Source organism: Vulpes lagopus, chromosome 13 (genome assembly GCF_018345385.1).
Source record: "Vulpes lagopus strain Blue_001 chromosome 13, ASM1834538v1, whole genome shotgun sequence".
In the NCBI taxonomy this organism is placed as follows: domain Eukaryota; kingdom Metazoa; phylum Chordata; class Mammalia; order Carnivora; family Canidae; genus Vulpes; species Vulpes lagopus.
The window spans coordinates 2,638,025-2,655,304 of record NC_054836.1 but is presented as its reverse complement, the minus strand read 5'-3'; the positions used below and the strand labels follow the sequence as shown (position 1 = coordinate 2,655,304).

Sequence of the window (17,280 nt, the reverse complement as noted above, 5' to 3'; positions counted from 1 at the left end):
GAATATCAGTCAGGTGGTGAGGAAAATCAGAAAAGGACTAAGTATTTGGTGGTAGAATGGAGGGAGTCTAGGGCTTAGCCTGTGCCAGGAGGCAGGGAATGCTTGTCAAAGCCAGAATAGAGCCATCCTGGAAGGTGGGCCATTGGCTGTATTTCTGAGTGTACTCCAGGTGTGTGCTCAGAAATCCAGGGTGGTGGGCTATGATGAGCCAGCCCCCTTTTCTAATCTGAAAGCGAGAAAAGTGCAGCTTTCTCTGAAGGCTTTTGGACATATGTTCAGTTATCCTCTTAGGAGGCAGTATCCTTTCCTTTGGGACAGGGAGGATGGAATGAAAATTTTATGAACTGGAAATTAAACACGTGAATGGAAAACACAACCAGATGTTGGTTGTCTAGGTTAGAGGAGGATTGTTTAAATTTCAGGTTTCAGACCCATATATATAAAAATAGGTTCGAAACAAGGCTTAGGTGAACCATCCTGCCAAAATAAGTTGGTGCTATTTATTCACTTAATTATAAGTGTGTTTCTAATATAAGATTCCCTTGTGTTAAGTCAGTTCTTGCTTTCAGTTAAGCCTTCTCGGAAGTCCTTTGAAAGAATCTCATGGAATTCTTTGAGATTGAAGGTCCTAAAATTTTTCTCTAGATTTGTTGGTAGACGTTTTCACTTCAGCTTGTTTCTAGCCTTGATGAAATAACCAGTTTCCCCCTGAGTCAGACAAAATTAAGAAGCTCTTCAATTGATCTCCAGCTCTGATTTGCTCCTAGTGATTCTAGGATCAAAGAGTGTTTACTTTCAGCGCTGTGAGAATACCCATTGCTTCCACCCCAACAAATTCATAGGAATATCTTCACACATAACCCTCCTCACGTGTCTCATTTTCAAGTCTTTGTTTTGTTATCAGAGAATAAGACAATTTGTACAAAAAGCTGACATTTTGTGTTAAATCTTTTCATGAGCTATAAAATGTATACATTTTGGGGTCCTTGGATTTACTGACTTCCTTCCTTCCTTCCTACCTTCCTTCCTTCCTTCCCTCCTTCCCTCCCTCCTTCCTTCCTTCCTTCCTTCCTTCCTTCCTTCCTTCCTTCCTTCCTTCCTTCGACTGAATAATCATTTTTTCCCCACTGGAAAATCTGAGGTAACAAAAAAATGTCATTAACAGATGACTGGCTTGTTGAATACATCATAGAAAATAGACTTTCATTATGATTTTGTGGACAAAATTTAAATGCTAAATTCCAGACAGCTGTAAAAAGTAAAAACAGATTTGAAAAGAAATAATGCCATCAATCACAGGATTTTTACCTGCATGGAAATTGGATTTATTGAAATAAAATGGTAAATAAAAATACTTTGTGGCTTGGGAGAATCAACCTAGTTTCTGATACTTTTTTGTTTCCCTTGCTCCAAAAGTGTCATCAATCTCTCTGTTTAGATGCAGTGCAGCCAGGTGTTCAGAATCATAGGGGGAACAAAAAAAATTAGTTTCTTACTGAATAGGGGAAATGAAACAAAAAAAAGCGGGACTGAAAAATGTGGAAAATGTAGACCCGTTGAACTGAACCGTTTTTTTTTCCCTTCCCTTGCCCCCCCCAGGAATAATTCTGCTACAGGGCTGACTTCAAGGACGTGAATTGTTGACCTCATCCCACCTTCAGAACCTCAGCTGTTATTCTGATTTTTGCACCATTCCAGGCAAGTTGACTTTATATGGAAATAAAATTGAACCTTAGGGGGTCTGATGGAAATTCACTGTGACATTCAAATGAAGAAAACTTGCTGAAACTCACAGAGCCTTTTCCCCCATGGGCCCTGATGGTAGCCTCCAGAAGGTGCAGCCTCTGGTGGTCCCCCTTCTTCTGTGGCAAGAATAAACTTTGGGTCTTGGGTTGCAACACAACCTGTGGAGAAAATGGTATGCGAGGGAAAGCGGTCAGCCTCTTGCCCTTGTTTCTTCCTCTTGACCGCCAAGTTCTACTGGATCCTCACAATGATGCAAAGAACTCACAGCCAGGAGTATGCTCATTCCATACGAGTGGATGGCGACATCATTTTGGGGGGTCTCTTCCCTGTCCATGCAAAGGGAGAGAGAGGAGTACCTTGTGGGGAGCTGAAGAAGGAGAAGGGGATCCACAGACTGGAAGCCATGCTTTATGCAATCGACCAGATTAATAAGGACCCTGATCTCCTCTCCAATATCACTCTGGGTGTCCGGATCCTTGACACTTGCTCCAGGGACACCTATGCTTTGGAGCAGTCGTTAACGTTCGTGCAGGCATTGATAGAGAAAGACGCTTCTGATGTGAAGTGTGCTAATGGAGATCCACCCATTTTCACCAAGCCTGACAAGATTTCTGGTGTCATAGGTGCTGCAGCAAGCTCCGTGTCCATCATGGTTGCTAACATTTTAAGACTTTTTAAGGTAGGTAAAGACATTATCTTTCTGACCATTGTTCTAACTCCAACCACAGGTTCAAGAAGAAAGTGAACAGGGTGAAGATGTTCACTGACCTTCTCAGGGTTACCAGGTTCCTCAAATAGAGGATTCTCTGACTGGGTTTATACATGTGTTGATTTAGTTAGTTTGGATTAATTGTGACTTTCTTTTTTTCCTGAACAAACAAGTGATAATTTTTGTGACATGTTGAAGCCTTAACATCTTGGGATACCTTCCTTATTGATGCTGATTGTAAGTCAAAGCAAGTGTTTTTAGAGAGTGTAATGAAATCTTAGCACATTTTTCATATAAAACATTTCTATAGTGTTTGAGGTATAAGATAATTTACTTGATGAAGCTTCTTTAAAATGGGATGCTCTGTTATGACAAAAGTTCCTGTGTGAAGAAACAGTATTTATTACTAACGTGAAGATGGGAGTGACACTCTAGGATATAACATGGCCATAAAATTGTCAGGTTTATAATAGCTACAATAGAGCAGAACCTCATTAATTCAGACCGCTCTGATGCAGACTTGGAATAATTATATATAATTCTTATTGAGTTAAAGGTTCAAGTTTAGCAGGATAATTCAAGCCTTTCTGATATAGATTTGATTAACTACTACCTATAAATTACATTTACATATTGAATAAAATTGATGAAACCAAATAATGCCTGTAATAATAATTTGAAAAGTATAAAGTACCATAAAAATAAAGTTGTAATCACCATCTTTCATTAACGTTCTCATTTTATTAATATCTATAATGTAGTATCCTATAATAGATAATTTTTTAAATTGAAAATAGTTTTCACTGATTTCTTAGTGGGACATGACTTTTCCAACTTAATCTGAATTAATGAGACTTTGTTTTATTTTGTGAGAAACTGTTCCTGTGCATATTAGATTTAAAAATACTAAAGGAATATGGAGAAGTTGGACAGGTGACAGCTATAGTAACAAAAAAAGGACAACTTGGTGGTGGAAAACTTCACAAAAAAGATGAAAGGAATTGAATCAAGGGCACTTGGTTTGGAAGATATCTTGGGGGACCATGTAGTCTGGCTCACTTTGTATGCTGGAATCCTCTTTGTAACTTCTCCCTAGGTGGCTGTCCAGCTTCTGTATGAATCTCTTTAGTTCAGAGGACAGAATGCTAAGAAGCAGCTTAATGACTATTTTCAGATTGATGAGATTTTCTGAAATGAGGATGCTGCTGGGGAGAAGCTCTCTGTGTCTAAGGGATATTGAAGAGGCACAGAATGCTGGAGACATTTGGAAGGACATTAAGAAGAGCCTTTTGGCAATGAGAAGGACACAAGATTAAAATAGGTAGCCAGAGGTGATCTAATTCGTCATTTCTAGAATAATTTCCCTTGAGCTAGCTTACCCCTTGCCTGGAGACAAGATGAAGACCAGGATTTTCCAGATTTCTTACCACATCCTAGGATCTAGAATTTCTTCAAGTCTCAATTCTGAACTACATGCCATTTTGTGCTCTGTGATGGGATCTAGTTTCAGTGACTTTCCCATCTTTTCCTCTCTGACTTGATTTCTCTTCTCACTTGCTCCAAATCATCTTTTTTCTGTCCTTAATTCAGTGGCTATTGCTCAACAAAATCTTCTTTTCTTTTCTTAAAGTTTAAAATTTTAATTCTGTTAACATACAGTGTTCTACAGTGTTCTAGTAGTTTCAGGGGTACAATATAGTGATATAGTGATTCAGAAATTCTGTATATTACTCAATGCTCAACATGATAAGTGTATTCTTTTAATCCCCATCGCCTATTTCACCCTTCCCTTTCGGTACCCAACAATTTGCTCTTTGTAGTTAAGAGTCTGTTTCTTGGTTTCTCTCTCTCTTTTCCCATTTATAACACCTACTTTTAGAGAAGAGGGAAACCTTCTCCCTTCCCTCTGTTCCCTTCCCTTTATACACTAATCCTGGTTCCTGTCAGTTCCATTATAATTCCTATGAATCCTATCTCCTTCTTGTAGTCTGTCTGATGGTCAGCCAAAGACAAGGATAGTCAGACAAGGATTTGGGGAGTGGAATATTGGTGACAATTGCTTATTGAGCTGCCAAAGGGACCTTCAGGCCACCTGAAGGGTGGGTTTTGTTTTTATGTAGTCTAGACCTGGCTTCACTGTGTTTTGTTCTCTCGTTGACTGGCCAAATCTCTCTTTACCCTCTTGGGTAATTCTGGAAGGACCTTATTTGACCAGGTGGGAGAATTACCATTGACTCTTTGGGCAGAGTCCAATGCTCCAGGTCAACTCTTAAGACGATGGTCAGCACATGAGAGAGTTGCTCTTGCTACTCTTGACCAGATCACAGACAGTGGGTGACTTTTAGTCAAGAGGGGGTGTTGGCTACGGTAAATATCATAACTAAAATCAGTATACTGGCACAGAGTGAACATTTATTATGTGGAGGCAAATCTATTTATTAGCCAAATTACTGGGGCTTGAAAAATGTATGTCTTTTAAAAGTAAGTGAGAGACTATAGGTGCTCAGCCCATCTTCCAGCTGGACTTAGAACCACATGAATGTGAATTTGATAATTATAAATTTTATTGTTTTGCTACTTTAATTTACTTTGATGATTTATGTGAGACTCCAGCCAGCACTCTACACTGATTTTTTTTTAAGATTTAATTTATTTTTTTAAGATTTAATTTATTTATTCATGAGACACATAGAGAGAATCAGAGTCACAGGAAGAGGAAGAAGCAGGCTTCCTGCAAGGAGCCCAATGTGGGACTCGATCCCAGATCCCGGGATCACGCTCTGAGCCAAAGGCAGATACTCAACCGCTGAGCCACCCAGGCATCCCACTCTAGGCTGATATTAATCCTGAGATGATGGTAATCATTCTTGGGATAGAAAATGTTTCACTTTATGTGTGAATGTATTCCGTTTAAATATGTATGTTAGGATTGCCATGAAATAGTTGAATAGTTAATAAAGGAATGATTAGCAAATTAGTGCATTGGAGATTGGCTTACAATTTCTTTTTGAAAAATAATACTGTGATTTAGCCAAATGCTATGACTTGAATAAAGGTGAACATTTAGGACAGTTTTTTGGAATTTGGGCCCCTTCAGGATGGCATAAGACCCACAGCATCTAAAAAGATGCACAGATATCAATATATTGCCACTTATTCCTAAATTAATGGAGTTAAAAGAAGGTACTGCATCTTGGTTTAAAAGCACACAATTAAAAGTGATAAGGGATGCAAACCAGGTCTTAATGAATTTACTTGCTCTCCTGTTCAACAATAAACATTAGTTGAGGTCTTTAGAGCGTAGCTGGAACTTTTTAAAAAAATCTATAGGAAATACTTGTGCTAAAATTGGACATAATATCCAAATGTCTTAGTTCTCTTTTTTTGGACAACCCTGGAATAGCCTTGTCTTCACCTGCTATATCTGCCTGGGCTAAGTTGTGTAGGAGACAAAGGCCTCCAGGCATCTTTCTCTTTCTTCAGCCTTGTTCTTCCTGTGGCAGTTTCTCTTGTCCCCTTATCCTTCCATGTTCTAATTGAAGACTGGCTTCAGGAAAGGAGCTCTGTATTATCAGTCATCTGCATATAGTATGTCTGTGTTTAAGTCAGGAAGATTCTATTTTCTGCAGAATCACCGACAGTGGGATGAAATGATTTGTCTTTGTGAAGGGGATTCAGGCATCAGTTGGAGAGGTTAATTTAGCTCCCCTACCAGAGACTACACCTCGTGGGTGGCCACCTCCTTTGCCCAGGAGTACAGCTGGCTCTGTTCTTCTGTAGCGGGAAGAGATGTTCTATTTTTGCTTCTCTTCCTATCAAAACCCAGAGACAAATGAAAAAAAAAAATCATCTTCTTTAACTTCAGAGGACAGTCAACAGGGGGCTAGAGCTGGAAGTTGTCCTGTGGCCCCTGTGCATAAGACCATGAATGCACTACTAAACCAGTGATTTTCATCCCCGTGAGGTAGAGTTCATACCCTTCTCTCTCTTTATTGCCCTAGCAGAGTGTTTTGGTTTATCAAAATGACCTTAGAGGCTTTTCAAATGACAGGACCCGGTGTTCTTATGGCCTGAAGTGTTTCACATTTCCAAGGTGTGTTGAGAGTGAAAACAAGTTTGAGAGCCAGATGAGGACTTTAAGGATTTGAACTTTTTAGAAGCGCTGCTGTGCCTTAAAACACACACATCATAAATGGGTTAGTATGGGGGCAGAATGGTCCACTTAGGTGACTATTTAATCTTTAATGGTTCTAGATAATAGTGGTATCAATTAGGGTAATGTGACATGTAACTGCAGAATAGCAAACCCAGAACTGCTTCATCCTATGTATCTAGAGGTGAAAATGCCACCCCAGTGGCTCTTATATTGCAGAAAGACCAGTGAAAAGAGGGACTGAGCTTTCAGAGATTGTGTAGTTTAGAAATAATTAAAAAAAAGAATGAAGGAGCCTTTTGGAAATGTTGACTGGGAAGCCCATAATTTAAATTTTTTTAAAAAAGCAATTTTGAGGAATTTGCATATGCTTTATAAAGAGCTCAGATTTTTCCCCTTTTCTAGAACATTTTCCACCCCCTCCTTTAAATTAGAGCAATTCTGTTCCTCAAAATACTAATCATATACATACTTTCAGCAAGGACTGAACATTTCTAAGTTAAAAATAGCACGTCAATGTTTGGAGGTAATCACTCACATTAATGTCCACATAGATGCATCTGGGTAATAAAAGGACAGTGTCAGAGGTGATTTCTCTCTCTCTTATTTTTCTAGTTTACCTAAAGAATGAACTTTCTACTCTTGAAGGATAGGGGTTAAGTAGTCTTTAGTGTATGCTTCCCAAAGCAATCAAATGAAACTTAAATAGAAATCCACTTGTGGGTGGGATTATTTCTTTACATGTGCAAGTAGTCTGGTTATAAATGGCTAAAATTGACTTTAATGTTAAGCAAATGAAGTACAGTGAAACATCCCACTAACCTGGAAGTCTTCACCTACCTTGTTATGTTTACAAAGATATGTTTCTTTCAAGAGACTCTACTAATTGTAGCAACCACTCTATAAAGCCAAGCATTTTTGTGAGTTATTTATTGCATACAGTGGGCTTTATTAACTGTAAACTCAGATGAAGCAAATCTGTCTTATTCAGGCTCATCTTAGTTAGATGGACAAATATATGAGCCTGATCAATAAATTCAACAGGAGGTAACATTTCATGTTAAATATTACTTGATGGCAAATTGAAAGATAATCTTAAGTCAATCCTTTGCCACTGTAGCAAGCTCTAATTTAACTTTGTGAAGAGTTCACTCACATTAGATGAGAGATGAGGGGTACTCTCTCTGATAGTGGCTCTAAGTGGCTGTACTGGGGGAAGTGGGCATTGTCCATGGTCACTGGCACTTAAACTTGTAGCCAGATATAAATATTTATAAAATTATATATATAAAATGTATATATATATATATGAATAGTAATGGTATATTACCATGACCCTTCCCTTCTGAAAATTCTTCAATGGCTACCATTAACTAAGGGATGAAATCTGCCTCTATTTTGGTAAGTCTTTTCTCACTTATATTGATGAGATTAAGTTTCTTTGTTACATGTAACAAAGCTCTACTAGGGAAAGATGATATCTAAGATATAGATGAGGGCATTTTTCTCCTTTGTTGCTGTATTTCCAGCACCTAGCATGGAACAATCTGGGAATCCAATAAGTGTTTGCGAAGTGAATGAATGAAGGAATGAATGAATGAACTGTATCTTTCTACCTCCTCGGTCTCTACTCTCTCCTTCACCCCAATCCCAAACATTGAAAATAGTGTGTGTTGGATGATAGGACAGAAATGGAATTTTATTTATTTTACTTTTATACTCTTTGAGAAAAAGGAACAGAAGGAGGAAGAAGGGGGGAAAGAAGGAGACATAGTATATTTTGGGAGTTACTATTTTCATGTGCTTCCTCATTTTCCTACAAATTCACATTTTCTCTAAACAGATTTTTAAAATTAAAAAATAAGTAAAAGACATGAGCACATTCTCATTTTGAAAAGTTTAAGAAATGAATAAGTAAATGGTATAAAATGGAAAGAGACCTTATCTAAACACATTTTAATAAAATTATATGCACAGACACATAATTTTATTAAAAGATATATGTCTTGTGACTTTTCTCATGTAATAATATATTTGGGAGATATTTCCATGTTGGTTAGTATACAAGAATTACTTGGTAATTCTCAACCCTGGCTGTTTGTTAGCTTTGCCTAGATAGCTTTAAAGAAAAAAATACGGCTGCTCAAACTGTATCCAAGATCAGTGAAATTGAGCTGGAGCCCTGGCATTGGTATATTTTAAGTAATTGCTAGGTGATTCTGATATTTGTATAGGATTGAGAAGTAGGAAACTTTTAAAAAATAGCTGCTTGTTTTTGATTATATGAACAGACCATTATTTATTTCATAAATCACTTAGTGATAGGTTATTTCACTTTGATTTCTTAAGATCATTTATCATTTGAAAAAAAAAAGACAGTGCTTAGGCTCATCTGAACACATTAGCTCTACAGTGAATTTTGGTATGATAGGGCCCCTTAAAGGAGCAACAAAGGGGCTGAATTAATGAATTACTAAAACACCTTGCTGTAAGATAGACTCACACATCACAGACTGTGGCTCTTCATGACATGAAGTAACTTAAAATCAGTGTAGGGGTCATGTGCTCAAAATGCTAAAGGAGCATCATGACTCTTGTTGGGTGAAGCAGATTTTAAACTTGGTGAACTTAAATTAATTTTACTTTTATTTTCCTTAGCTGTGAATAGTCTGAAATCCTGTGAATACTGAAGATGTCTTAAGAGCTTACTTAGTGATTAATGTCTATCTTTTGGGTGTTTTTAAGTAATGAGGTTGTTTTGAAAATAGTGAGGAGTCTTTCCAAGAGAATGGCTTGCGAATGGATGCTATTTATTATTTTTTCTGTTTGTGAATATTTATTAAGTAGTTATGATATGCCAGGTTAAGGTTAATCTTCATTGTGGGGATAGAGGAAGAATAAGAAAAGTCTGTGTCCTCAGGGAGTTTACATTCTGTTAGGGGTAGAAAATATAAAGTATACAAACAAATGTAGACAGCCAGTGACATGTCATAAAGAAAATAAAGCAAGTGGGCAAAGACAGGGCATGAGCTTGGGTGGCAGGGAGGGCTTTTCTTTGAGGTCATGGTGGAATGATAGGACAAAGCCAGTCAGTAAAAAACTAGGAGAAAAGCATCCAGATGGACCTTCCTTTTTCCCCATGCTCCCCTCAACCTAGGTCCTGGTCCAAAAGTATCTCAAAGGAAACCAAGTCTTGGAGAGTGAAGACGCCCCCCCCCCCCCCCCCCCTTTATCAGTGAGGTTTTCAGAGCCAGGCTAGGCCTGACACAGAAGACTGGGATGGGAAAGGATCTGCATGGTTCCTTCTCTCCCTCCTGGCCATGGTGCCACAGGCCTCCTCTGGCCAAGGACACAAGTCTGACTCCCTGCCTTCTGAGAAACTTGGCCCCTACCCTGTCTCCCTCACTCAAGTATCCTTAAAGTCTCAAGCCAAGCCAGACCCCAGGGCTGAGCCAGCAGGTGCAAACATGCCCTGTTCTCAGACAGGCCTATGGGTACCCCAGGAGTACTGCCCCTCCTGAGCATCCTTCCTCATTTGAAGTCCAGATCCTTGGGAAACCCAAGGGTGGGACTGGCCCTTGGGATTTTGAAGAGCGTGACATCACACCAAAGAAGCTGACACTGCTTCCCAGCAGGCCAGACAACACATTAGGAATATGTGAGCCTGGGACCTTGAAAGAGGGAGAGGGGAGCCATAGGGCACAGCGAGACTCTCAGGGCAGATGGGCGGTTAGGGGCTGGAGGTTTCCAGGTCCCTTCTTCCGGGCACGCTTCACCGCGTCCAGGCCAGCCATGATGTCAGTGGCTGTGACCAGGTGGGTGACACCAGTGAGAGACTTGAGCACCACGATAGGGGCAGTGATCCAGAGGCCCATTTGGAAAAACCCAAGAGCCTACTAAAGGTCCCTCAGAGACATTGAACAGGTGGAGGAGGCAGTAGAAGAAATCATTTCCAGCGTAAGAGATAAACAGAGCAGCCTTGATTAAGCGCTCGAGCAGCATGTCCGTGGAAAGCGTCCAGAGGTCTGCTGAGTAAGTAGAAGGAGGAGGCCAGGAGGGGGCAGCAGGGCATGAAGGAGAAAGAAACCATGGTGAAGACAATCTGGGCATAACCTTGGGATGGACGGGACAGTCAGGTGGGATCAGAGAGCCCTCCCAAGGCCCCTCGCCCTCCTGTTGGTCCCACAGCTGCAAGCAGCACTCACTAATGAGGTTTAAGCACAAAAGGAAGATTTTTTAAAAAAGATTATTTATTTATTTATTCACAGAGACATAGGCAGAGGGAGAAGCAGGCTCCATGCAGAGAGCCTGCCATGGGACTTGATCCCAGGTCTCCAGGATCACACCCTAGGCTGCAGGCAGCCTTAAACCACTGCGCCACCGGGGCTGCCTAAGGCTGCCTAAGGAAAATATTTTTGCCTGGCATCTCCACTACCCCCTTGCACTCTCTGCCCCTAACCCCTCCCCCTAGGCCAGAAGGTGGCATGAGTTCCAGACCTGTTGTTGAGTGGCCTCATCCTCTATCCCAGTGTGTCAGGCTGCACCAACAGCCTCTGCTGCCCCCCTTGCCCTGGATGCGACTTATTTTTTAAGAACTTGTCTGAAAACCTTTCTATATATTATATATACATAATGTGTATATATATTATATATAATATATATGATAAATATAAATATAATATATAATGTATTTGTATATATACTTTCCCACACAGCGAAGACATAATACATGCATAAGGAAAGTCCTGTATTTGTCTCTTCTTTTTACTCATTCATCCTAAAGATTGTGGTGGTTTGTTTTAAAAAAATTTTTATTGGTGGGCAGCCTGGGTGGCTCAGCGGTTTAGCGCCGCCTTCGGTCCAGGGTGTGATCCCGGGGACCAGAGATCGAGTCCCATGTCGGGCTCTCTGCATGGAGCCTGCTTCTCCCTCTGCCTGTGTCTCTGCCTCTCTCTCTCTGTGTCTCTATGAATAAATAAATAAAATCTTAAAAAAATTTTATAGGCTTTATTTTTTTTAGGGAAGTTTTAAGTTTATAGCAAAACTGAAGATGGCAGTGGTTTTATTTGGTTTCAGAACAGGTTTCTTCCCAGACTCCTCTGAAGATAACTTTTTGCATCCAAAAGTGTACCTTTCTAGGAAGACTTAGAATCCAAAGGCTGTCCCCTGGCTCCTGCCCAGTAGTTCTCAAACTTTAGCATGCATCAGAATTTCCCAGAGGGCTTGTTAAAACAGATTGCTGAGCCCACTTTCAGAATTTCTGAGTCAGTAGGTCTGGGTTGGGGTCTAAGATTTTGCATTTCTAACAGTTCCCAGGTGATGCTGATGCTGCTGTTTCATAGACCACTTTGAGAACCACAGCTCCATATAAATCACTTGCTGGCTGACTTAGCAAGTCAAAGTACACAAAACAAAAATGAGATTGAACAGTGTTCTGTCTGGCAGCAGACTTTTTTCTTTTGACTCATGCCTGGTTGGATTTCTGTTCATATTGGTCATAATCACAGCAGCTGCTGTATGGATCTATTTTTAATTGTGTGCCCTTTTGGAAGTTGTGTTCCTTATTAAATAATGCATAGCTCAGGAGTAATGATCAGCATAATGGTCACTTGAACATGATTCCTAAAGCAGGGTCACTCAGATTACCACTTTTACTCATTTTTACTACTTGTGACAGTAGAGCAGACTGATTTAAGAAACTTAGACTGTAAGATACACATTAACTGGGAATTGAGAACAGTAAAAGACGAAAGAAGCTATGATTTGTCTCAGCTACCAGCAATTTGTCTTCAGAAACCATGACAGCTACCTCCTGATTCCCATTATGCAATGAGATTGCAAATAACATTCCACAGCAGTCTTAATCAATAGAGGGTCACAAGAGGCCCTTCCTTCACCATGGTGGGGAAAAAGGGCTTATTTACCAATTTAAGTGATAGAATACACTCTCTGGAAAATGACAGAGACATCTCTTTTAGCTGTAATTAGGGATTTTCCTTATCTCTAAGCACTCTTAATAACATAGAAATATACATGTAATCTTTATATATTTTAAGTACATAATGAACACCAGGCTGATGGGGTGGGAGGAAGTCCAAGTATAACATTATCCAAAGCCACCTTTATCTGTTTCCAGAATGAAGCCAGTCTCTGCTGCTTTACTTCAGTAAGATTAGCAAACTAATGGGCATATGTTCTCAGTGTTGGTCATTAGTCTCCTTCCAAGACTCTCCTAGGCATCCCCCTGTGGTTGAGAGCCTGGGTTCCTTGGTATAACATAGCCCCGGATCTCTTGGTTAGGCCCAGCTCCTAAGAAGTCATGGATCTGTCTCTGTGTCCCCCACAATCCACACTAGGCTCCCTTGGGATGTGAGGATGGTGATGTGTTCTTGCTCCACCTTCTCACCTTTGCTTCCTTTCATGTAGATTGAGATTAAACTCTAGCTTTCATTAGTACTATTAGTACTGTTTCCCACACTTTAAGTATTTACATTTGTGACAATTCTAGAAGAGTTCTCAAAGTAGTTTATCATCTTGGCTCTGAGAATGTCTGATTTATATTGCTTATAAAACAAATGGCATTTCATACTTAGGCAGATTCGTTGTGCAGGTATTTGTGGCTTATAGATATTTATCACCAGGAACTTATCTATTCAAAGTATACTTTATTGTAATATACTTATCTAGGGTTGTTGGTACTCCTTTGAGTAAAGCAGATTATTAGGAATTATATGAAATAGTTTAGGCTCTGAAATCAGACTACCTGGGTTCAAATTCTGATGTAATAATTATAAGCTATCTTACCTCTGGCATGGAGCAAGGCTATCTAGGTTTTCTGAAGACTGGACATGAGCCTGGATCTTACCAACCCCATGCTCCAGCCAACTGAGCTAAAAAAGTAGTGGTACTGTTATTCTTTGCATGTGTTAGGTGGTAAGAGTCTGTTTTATTTTAGAAACAAAACCAAGGGAAAGATTGGAGGACCCAGAGATAAGCTGTGCAAAATTTTGATGTTGTTCCAGGATGCAAACAAAAGTGCTACTAGGATTCAATTTTGAAAAAAAAAATGAATTTTTGCTCTTTTGGATTCTTGCCCAGTAACCCCAGTTTGATGATATAAGAGGTGGAATTGTAGTTGAGGAGAAGCAGTTGAGCTAGATGGCAGCCTTTAAATCTGTCTTTTAGGTTGGAATTCCCTTTCTTTTCCATGTTTGATGCAGTGTCCCAAAATAGAAACACACTGAACAAAGAACGCTACCTTTTTATTGAGGGAATAATTTTTCTTTCTCCCAGGTATGAACTGCATAACATTTATACCTATCACTTTCTGATACAAATGTCAGAAATGTAAGCACTAAAATAACTCAGAAGTACTTTCTTTAGAAATCACATTCTTTTTTGGATAACCAGAAAAATAGTGGACCTAAATGTATTAAATTTTGACTCACACTATGATATATTTTTCTCTACCTGTTTAAAATGTGAGTAATTTAGTCAAACACATATCAATTGGGCCCTGGTAAATTTTCATTCTAATCAAATATGGATAATTTACTCACATGCAAAAGAACTTTGCAGGGAAAAAGAAATGATATTTCTTACCAGAAGAAGAGTTCTAGTGAGGTCTAGTTACGAAGGACAGAATCCTATCAGAGTGTTATAAGATGATGCTGAATAGTTCTTGGTATAGTTCTTTAAACTTAGTGCCAAATCTTTTTTTTTTCCAAGAGAAGCAGAATAAGGTGAAGAAGTGCCAGGTAGAATTTTCTTAATTTTATAAATGAGGAGATTGTGGCTCAGAAATAAAATATTACTCACTTATTCTCCTTCTTTAACAGGTGTAACAGGTAGTAGTAGATCAATTCCCCAGAAGGTATTTATTCAGCATCTCATAGACATATGCGTCATGTTTGACGCTCTCTATATAGAACAGCTATAAAAGTAGATGTTAAGCCTTCACATTGCTTAGGTCCAGTTGGGGAGAAATATGTAAAATAACAACAAACAATATAAAGTGATATAGTTTCGATATAGCCACAGTTTCAAAGAAAGGCTGACTTCACCTGAGGAAGTTAGAGTTATTAGTTGCAAGCCTTTGTGTGGTAATGTGGGGTTGGACAGGACCTGGAGGGATGAGTAGGAGCATATCAACTCGGAGGTCAGGAGAGGAGGAGGGTTCTTTCAGGCATAGTAAGGAATCCCATGAACCTTTGACCTGATGCCTGTTTCTGTTCAACTGTGTGAAGATGGAAGTGGGTGAAAACCTTGTTTGCTCCTCATAGCATCTGTCTCCTATGATAAACCTCAAGGGATCACTTTAAGAGTCATCTAGGAGTATTTAAAATGAGGAAAACTGGAGGGCGATTTCCCTGCTCCCACTGAATACAAAACCTGGGATCTCTGCTAAAATCCAACTGAGTGTGTACAGAGCATCTAGAGGGCAGAATACGAAGTCTTCAGTCAGGGTAGGCATAGCTAGACGAGGTGAATTGCTGTGGGATTCAAGCAAGGAGTTAGCGGACCCAGGAAAAGCCTTAACCCCCCATACTGCCTTCTTTGCACTTTGGAAATCTATGAAACTTGATCTCAAACAATTTTTTTTTTCATCTGTCACATGCATATCTTGACTGTACCATTCTCATTAAGCATAGATACATAATTGTTGAGAGAGAAATTAAATACAATATCAGTGAATTGATTTTCTTTGCCTCTTTCCAATAAGGAAAACCATCATCCTTGAGAGGCTCACAATTTTTTATTTCTCTCTTCTTGACCCTTGACTAAACTGGAAGTAATCATATCTGCACTTTTTCTGTTTCACAAAGTGGTCATAGATCTCAACAATGTAAAAATTTGAAGAATTTACAGTATTCTAAGTGTTAACTGTTTTGAGTGATTTGGAAGTTGGTTCTGTATAATCATTTATTGGCATAAATGATCGTTTTTCTTTTTAAAGCTGCAGTACCTTAGCTTGTAATTCCTACTTTTAAAACCCCACTGATTTTAACAGGAGCTAGCTATAAGATGCTCTGTTGTCTTTGAAACCACTGAGATGGAATTTTAAAGCCTTGGGGTTTTTTTTTTCTCCTCTGCTCAAGGAAAAGAACATACTGGAAGTTCTATTTTTTTTAAGTTTGGATTACTTTATTTCATTTATATTCATGCAGCTAAAGGACCTAGTGAAGTTTTGCATGTGTATAAATTAGTATTTACAGGTAACACCTCACTGAAAATAAAATAGATTAAATGGAGAATATTTTTCCCACAGCTTCCTTCTCTAACGAAAATAAAATAACCCAGCACCACTTTTTAACTGAATGCCCCATCTGTCACCTCCATCCTGCTCTGAGCCAACACAGTCCTGGGAGAAGTGTGGGGCCAAGGGTCTGCATGTGAAGCTGGATGGGTTTAAACACATGCCGGGAGAATTGGGATTTGAAGCTTCAGACTTATATTTGCTTTTATGTATTTTTCTGAATTATGAGGATCTAAAATTAAAACCTGTATTTTTAGACAATAATTACAGTTAAATTTCAGCCTGTACTGATCAGTATTAGGCATAGCATATGATGAAAAAAATAGATATTAAATCAGTGAACTAAAATACTGTAGTGGTCCAAGGTTGATGAATAAATATTATTTTAACACCTTATTTTTAAAGTTTCATGATGTTTAAACTAACAGCATTAATATTTCATTGTAGTAAAGTGGTACAAGTTTAGGATTTAAAGTAAAATAAATATAAAATCTATAAATGTGCTGATCACATCTATATGATGAGAATTATCCTTAAAGAATCTATGCCCTGTTAGAAAGTGGTTCTTGTGAAGGAGAAAGTATATAGTTTTGCATTGTACTTTGTTTTATGTAACTCAATTGAATTCATTAGTGGAGTTCAACTGTTTTCAAATATCATACCCACTAATGGGCATTTAAAAAAATGTTTTGGGAGGCTTGGTGCAAAATAGTTTTTTTTTTTTCTAAAGTTATTTTTCCTAGTTCTCCTAATACTTGCCATTATGGAACCTTAGAGATGGAAGAATTTCTTGGTCTTCCATTATAGCTTTTCATCCAAAGCAGAATCTAATCTAGTGATGCAGTGTTGCCTTTTGCTCCTCTTAATTTTGTTAAATATGTCTCCACCCAACCCGCCTCTAGAATAAAATGCTCTTAACAGCAAGAAGTGCCTTACTCATCTTTATGTTCCTGAGCATACCTGGCAGGTCCTTGGCACATAGTACGTATCAAATGAAGGCATCCTTTATTTGATTTAACACAGTCAATAATGGGATACTACTAATCTCATAAACTAGCTCACTCCATTTTGGAATGGCATTAATTTTTTTCTTTATTCTGAACTGAAATTTTTTTTCCCTCTTGAATAGTTTTAGGAATTGTTTTTTTTTAATATTTTTTTCTTAATTTTTATTTATTTATGGTAGTCACAGAGAGAGAGAGAGGCAGAGACATAGGCAGAGGAAGAAGCAGACTCCATGCACCGGGAGCCCGACGTGGGATTCGATCCCGGGTCTCCAGGATCGTGCCCTGGGCCAAAGGCAGGTGCCAAACCGCTGCGCCACCCAGGGATCCCTAGGGATTGTTTTAATTCCAGAAAGGATGGGGAAGCCCATCTAGCCAGTTGAAATCCTGGTGCTTGAGGGGGGAGCAGATG

The 17,280-nt window shown here is 39.0% G+C and overlaps 1 protein-coding gene across 1 annotated transcript in view; it reads left to right on the top strand.

Annotated features, from left to right (window-relative positions):
• The window catches only part of GRM8 (glutamate metabotropic receptor 8), a 748,335-nt gene that overhangs the window by 9,055 nt on the left and 722,000 nt on the right, over nucleotides 1-17,280 (top strand). Inside the window, exon 2 of the mRNA XM_041728295.1 lies at nucleotides 1,600-2,425. Within this exon, the coding sequence (XP_041584229.1) occupies nucleotides 1,916-2,425 (510 nt within the window). The 5' untranslated portion in view covers nucleotides 1,600-1,915. The remainder of the gene's footprint in view (nucleotides 1-1,599; nucleotides 2,426-17,280) is intronic.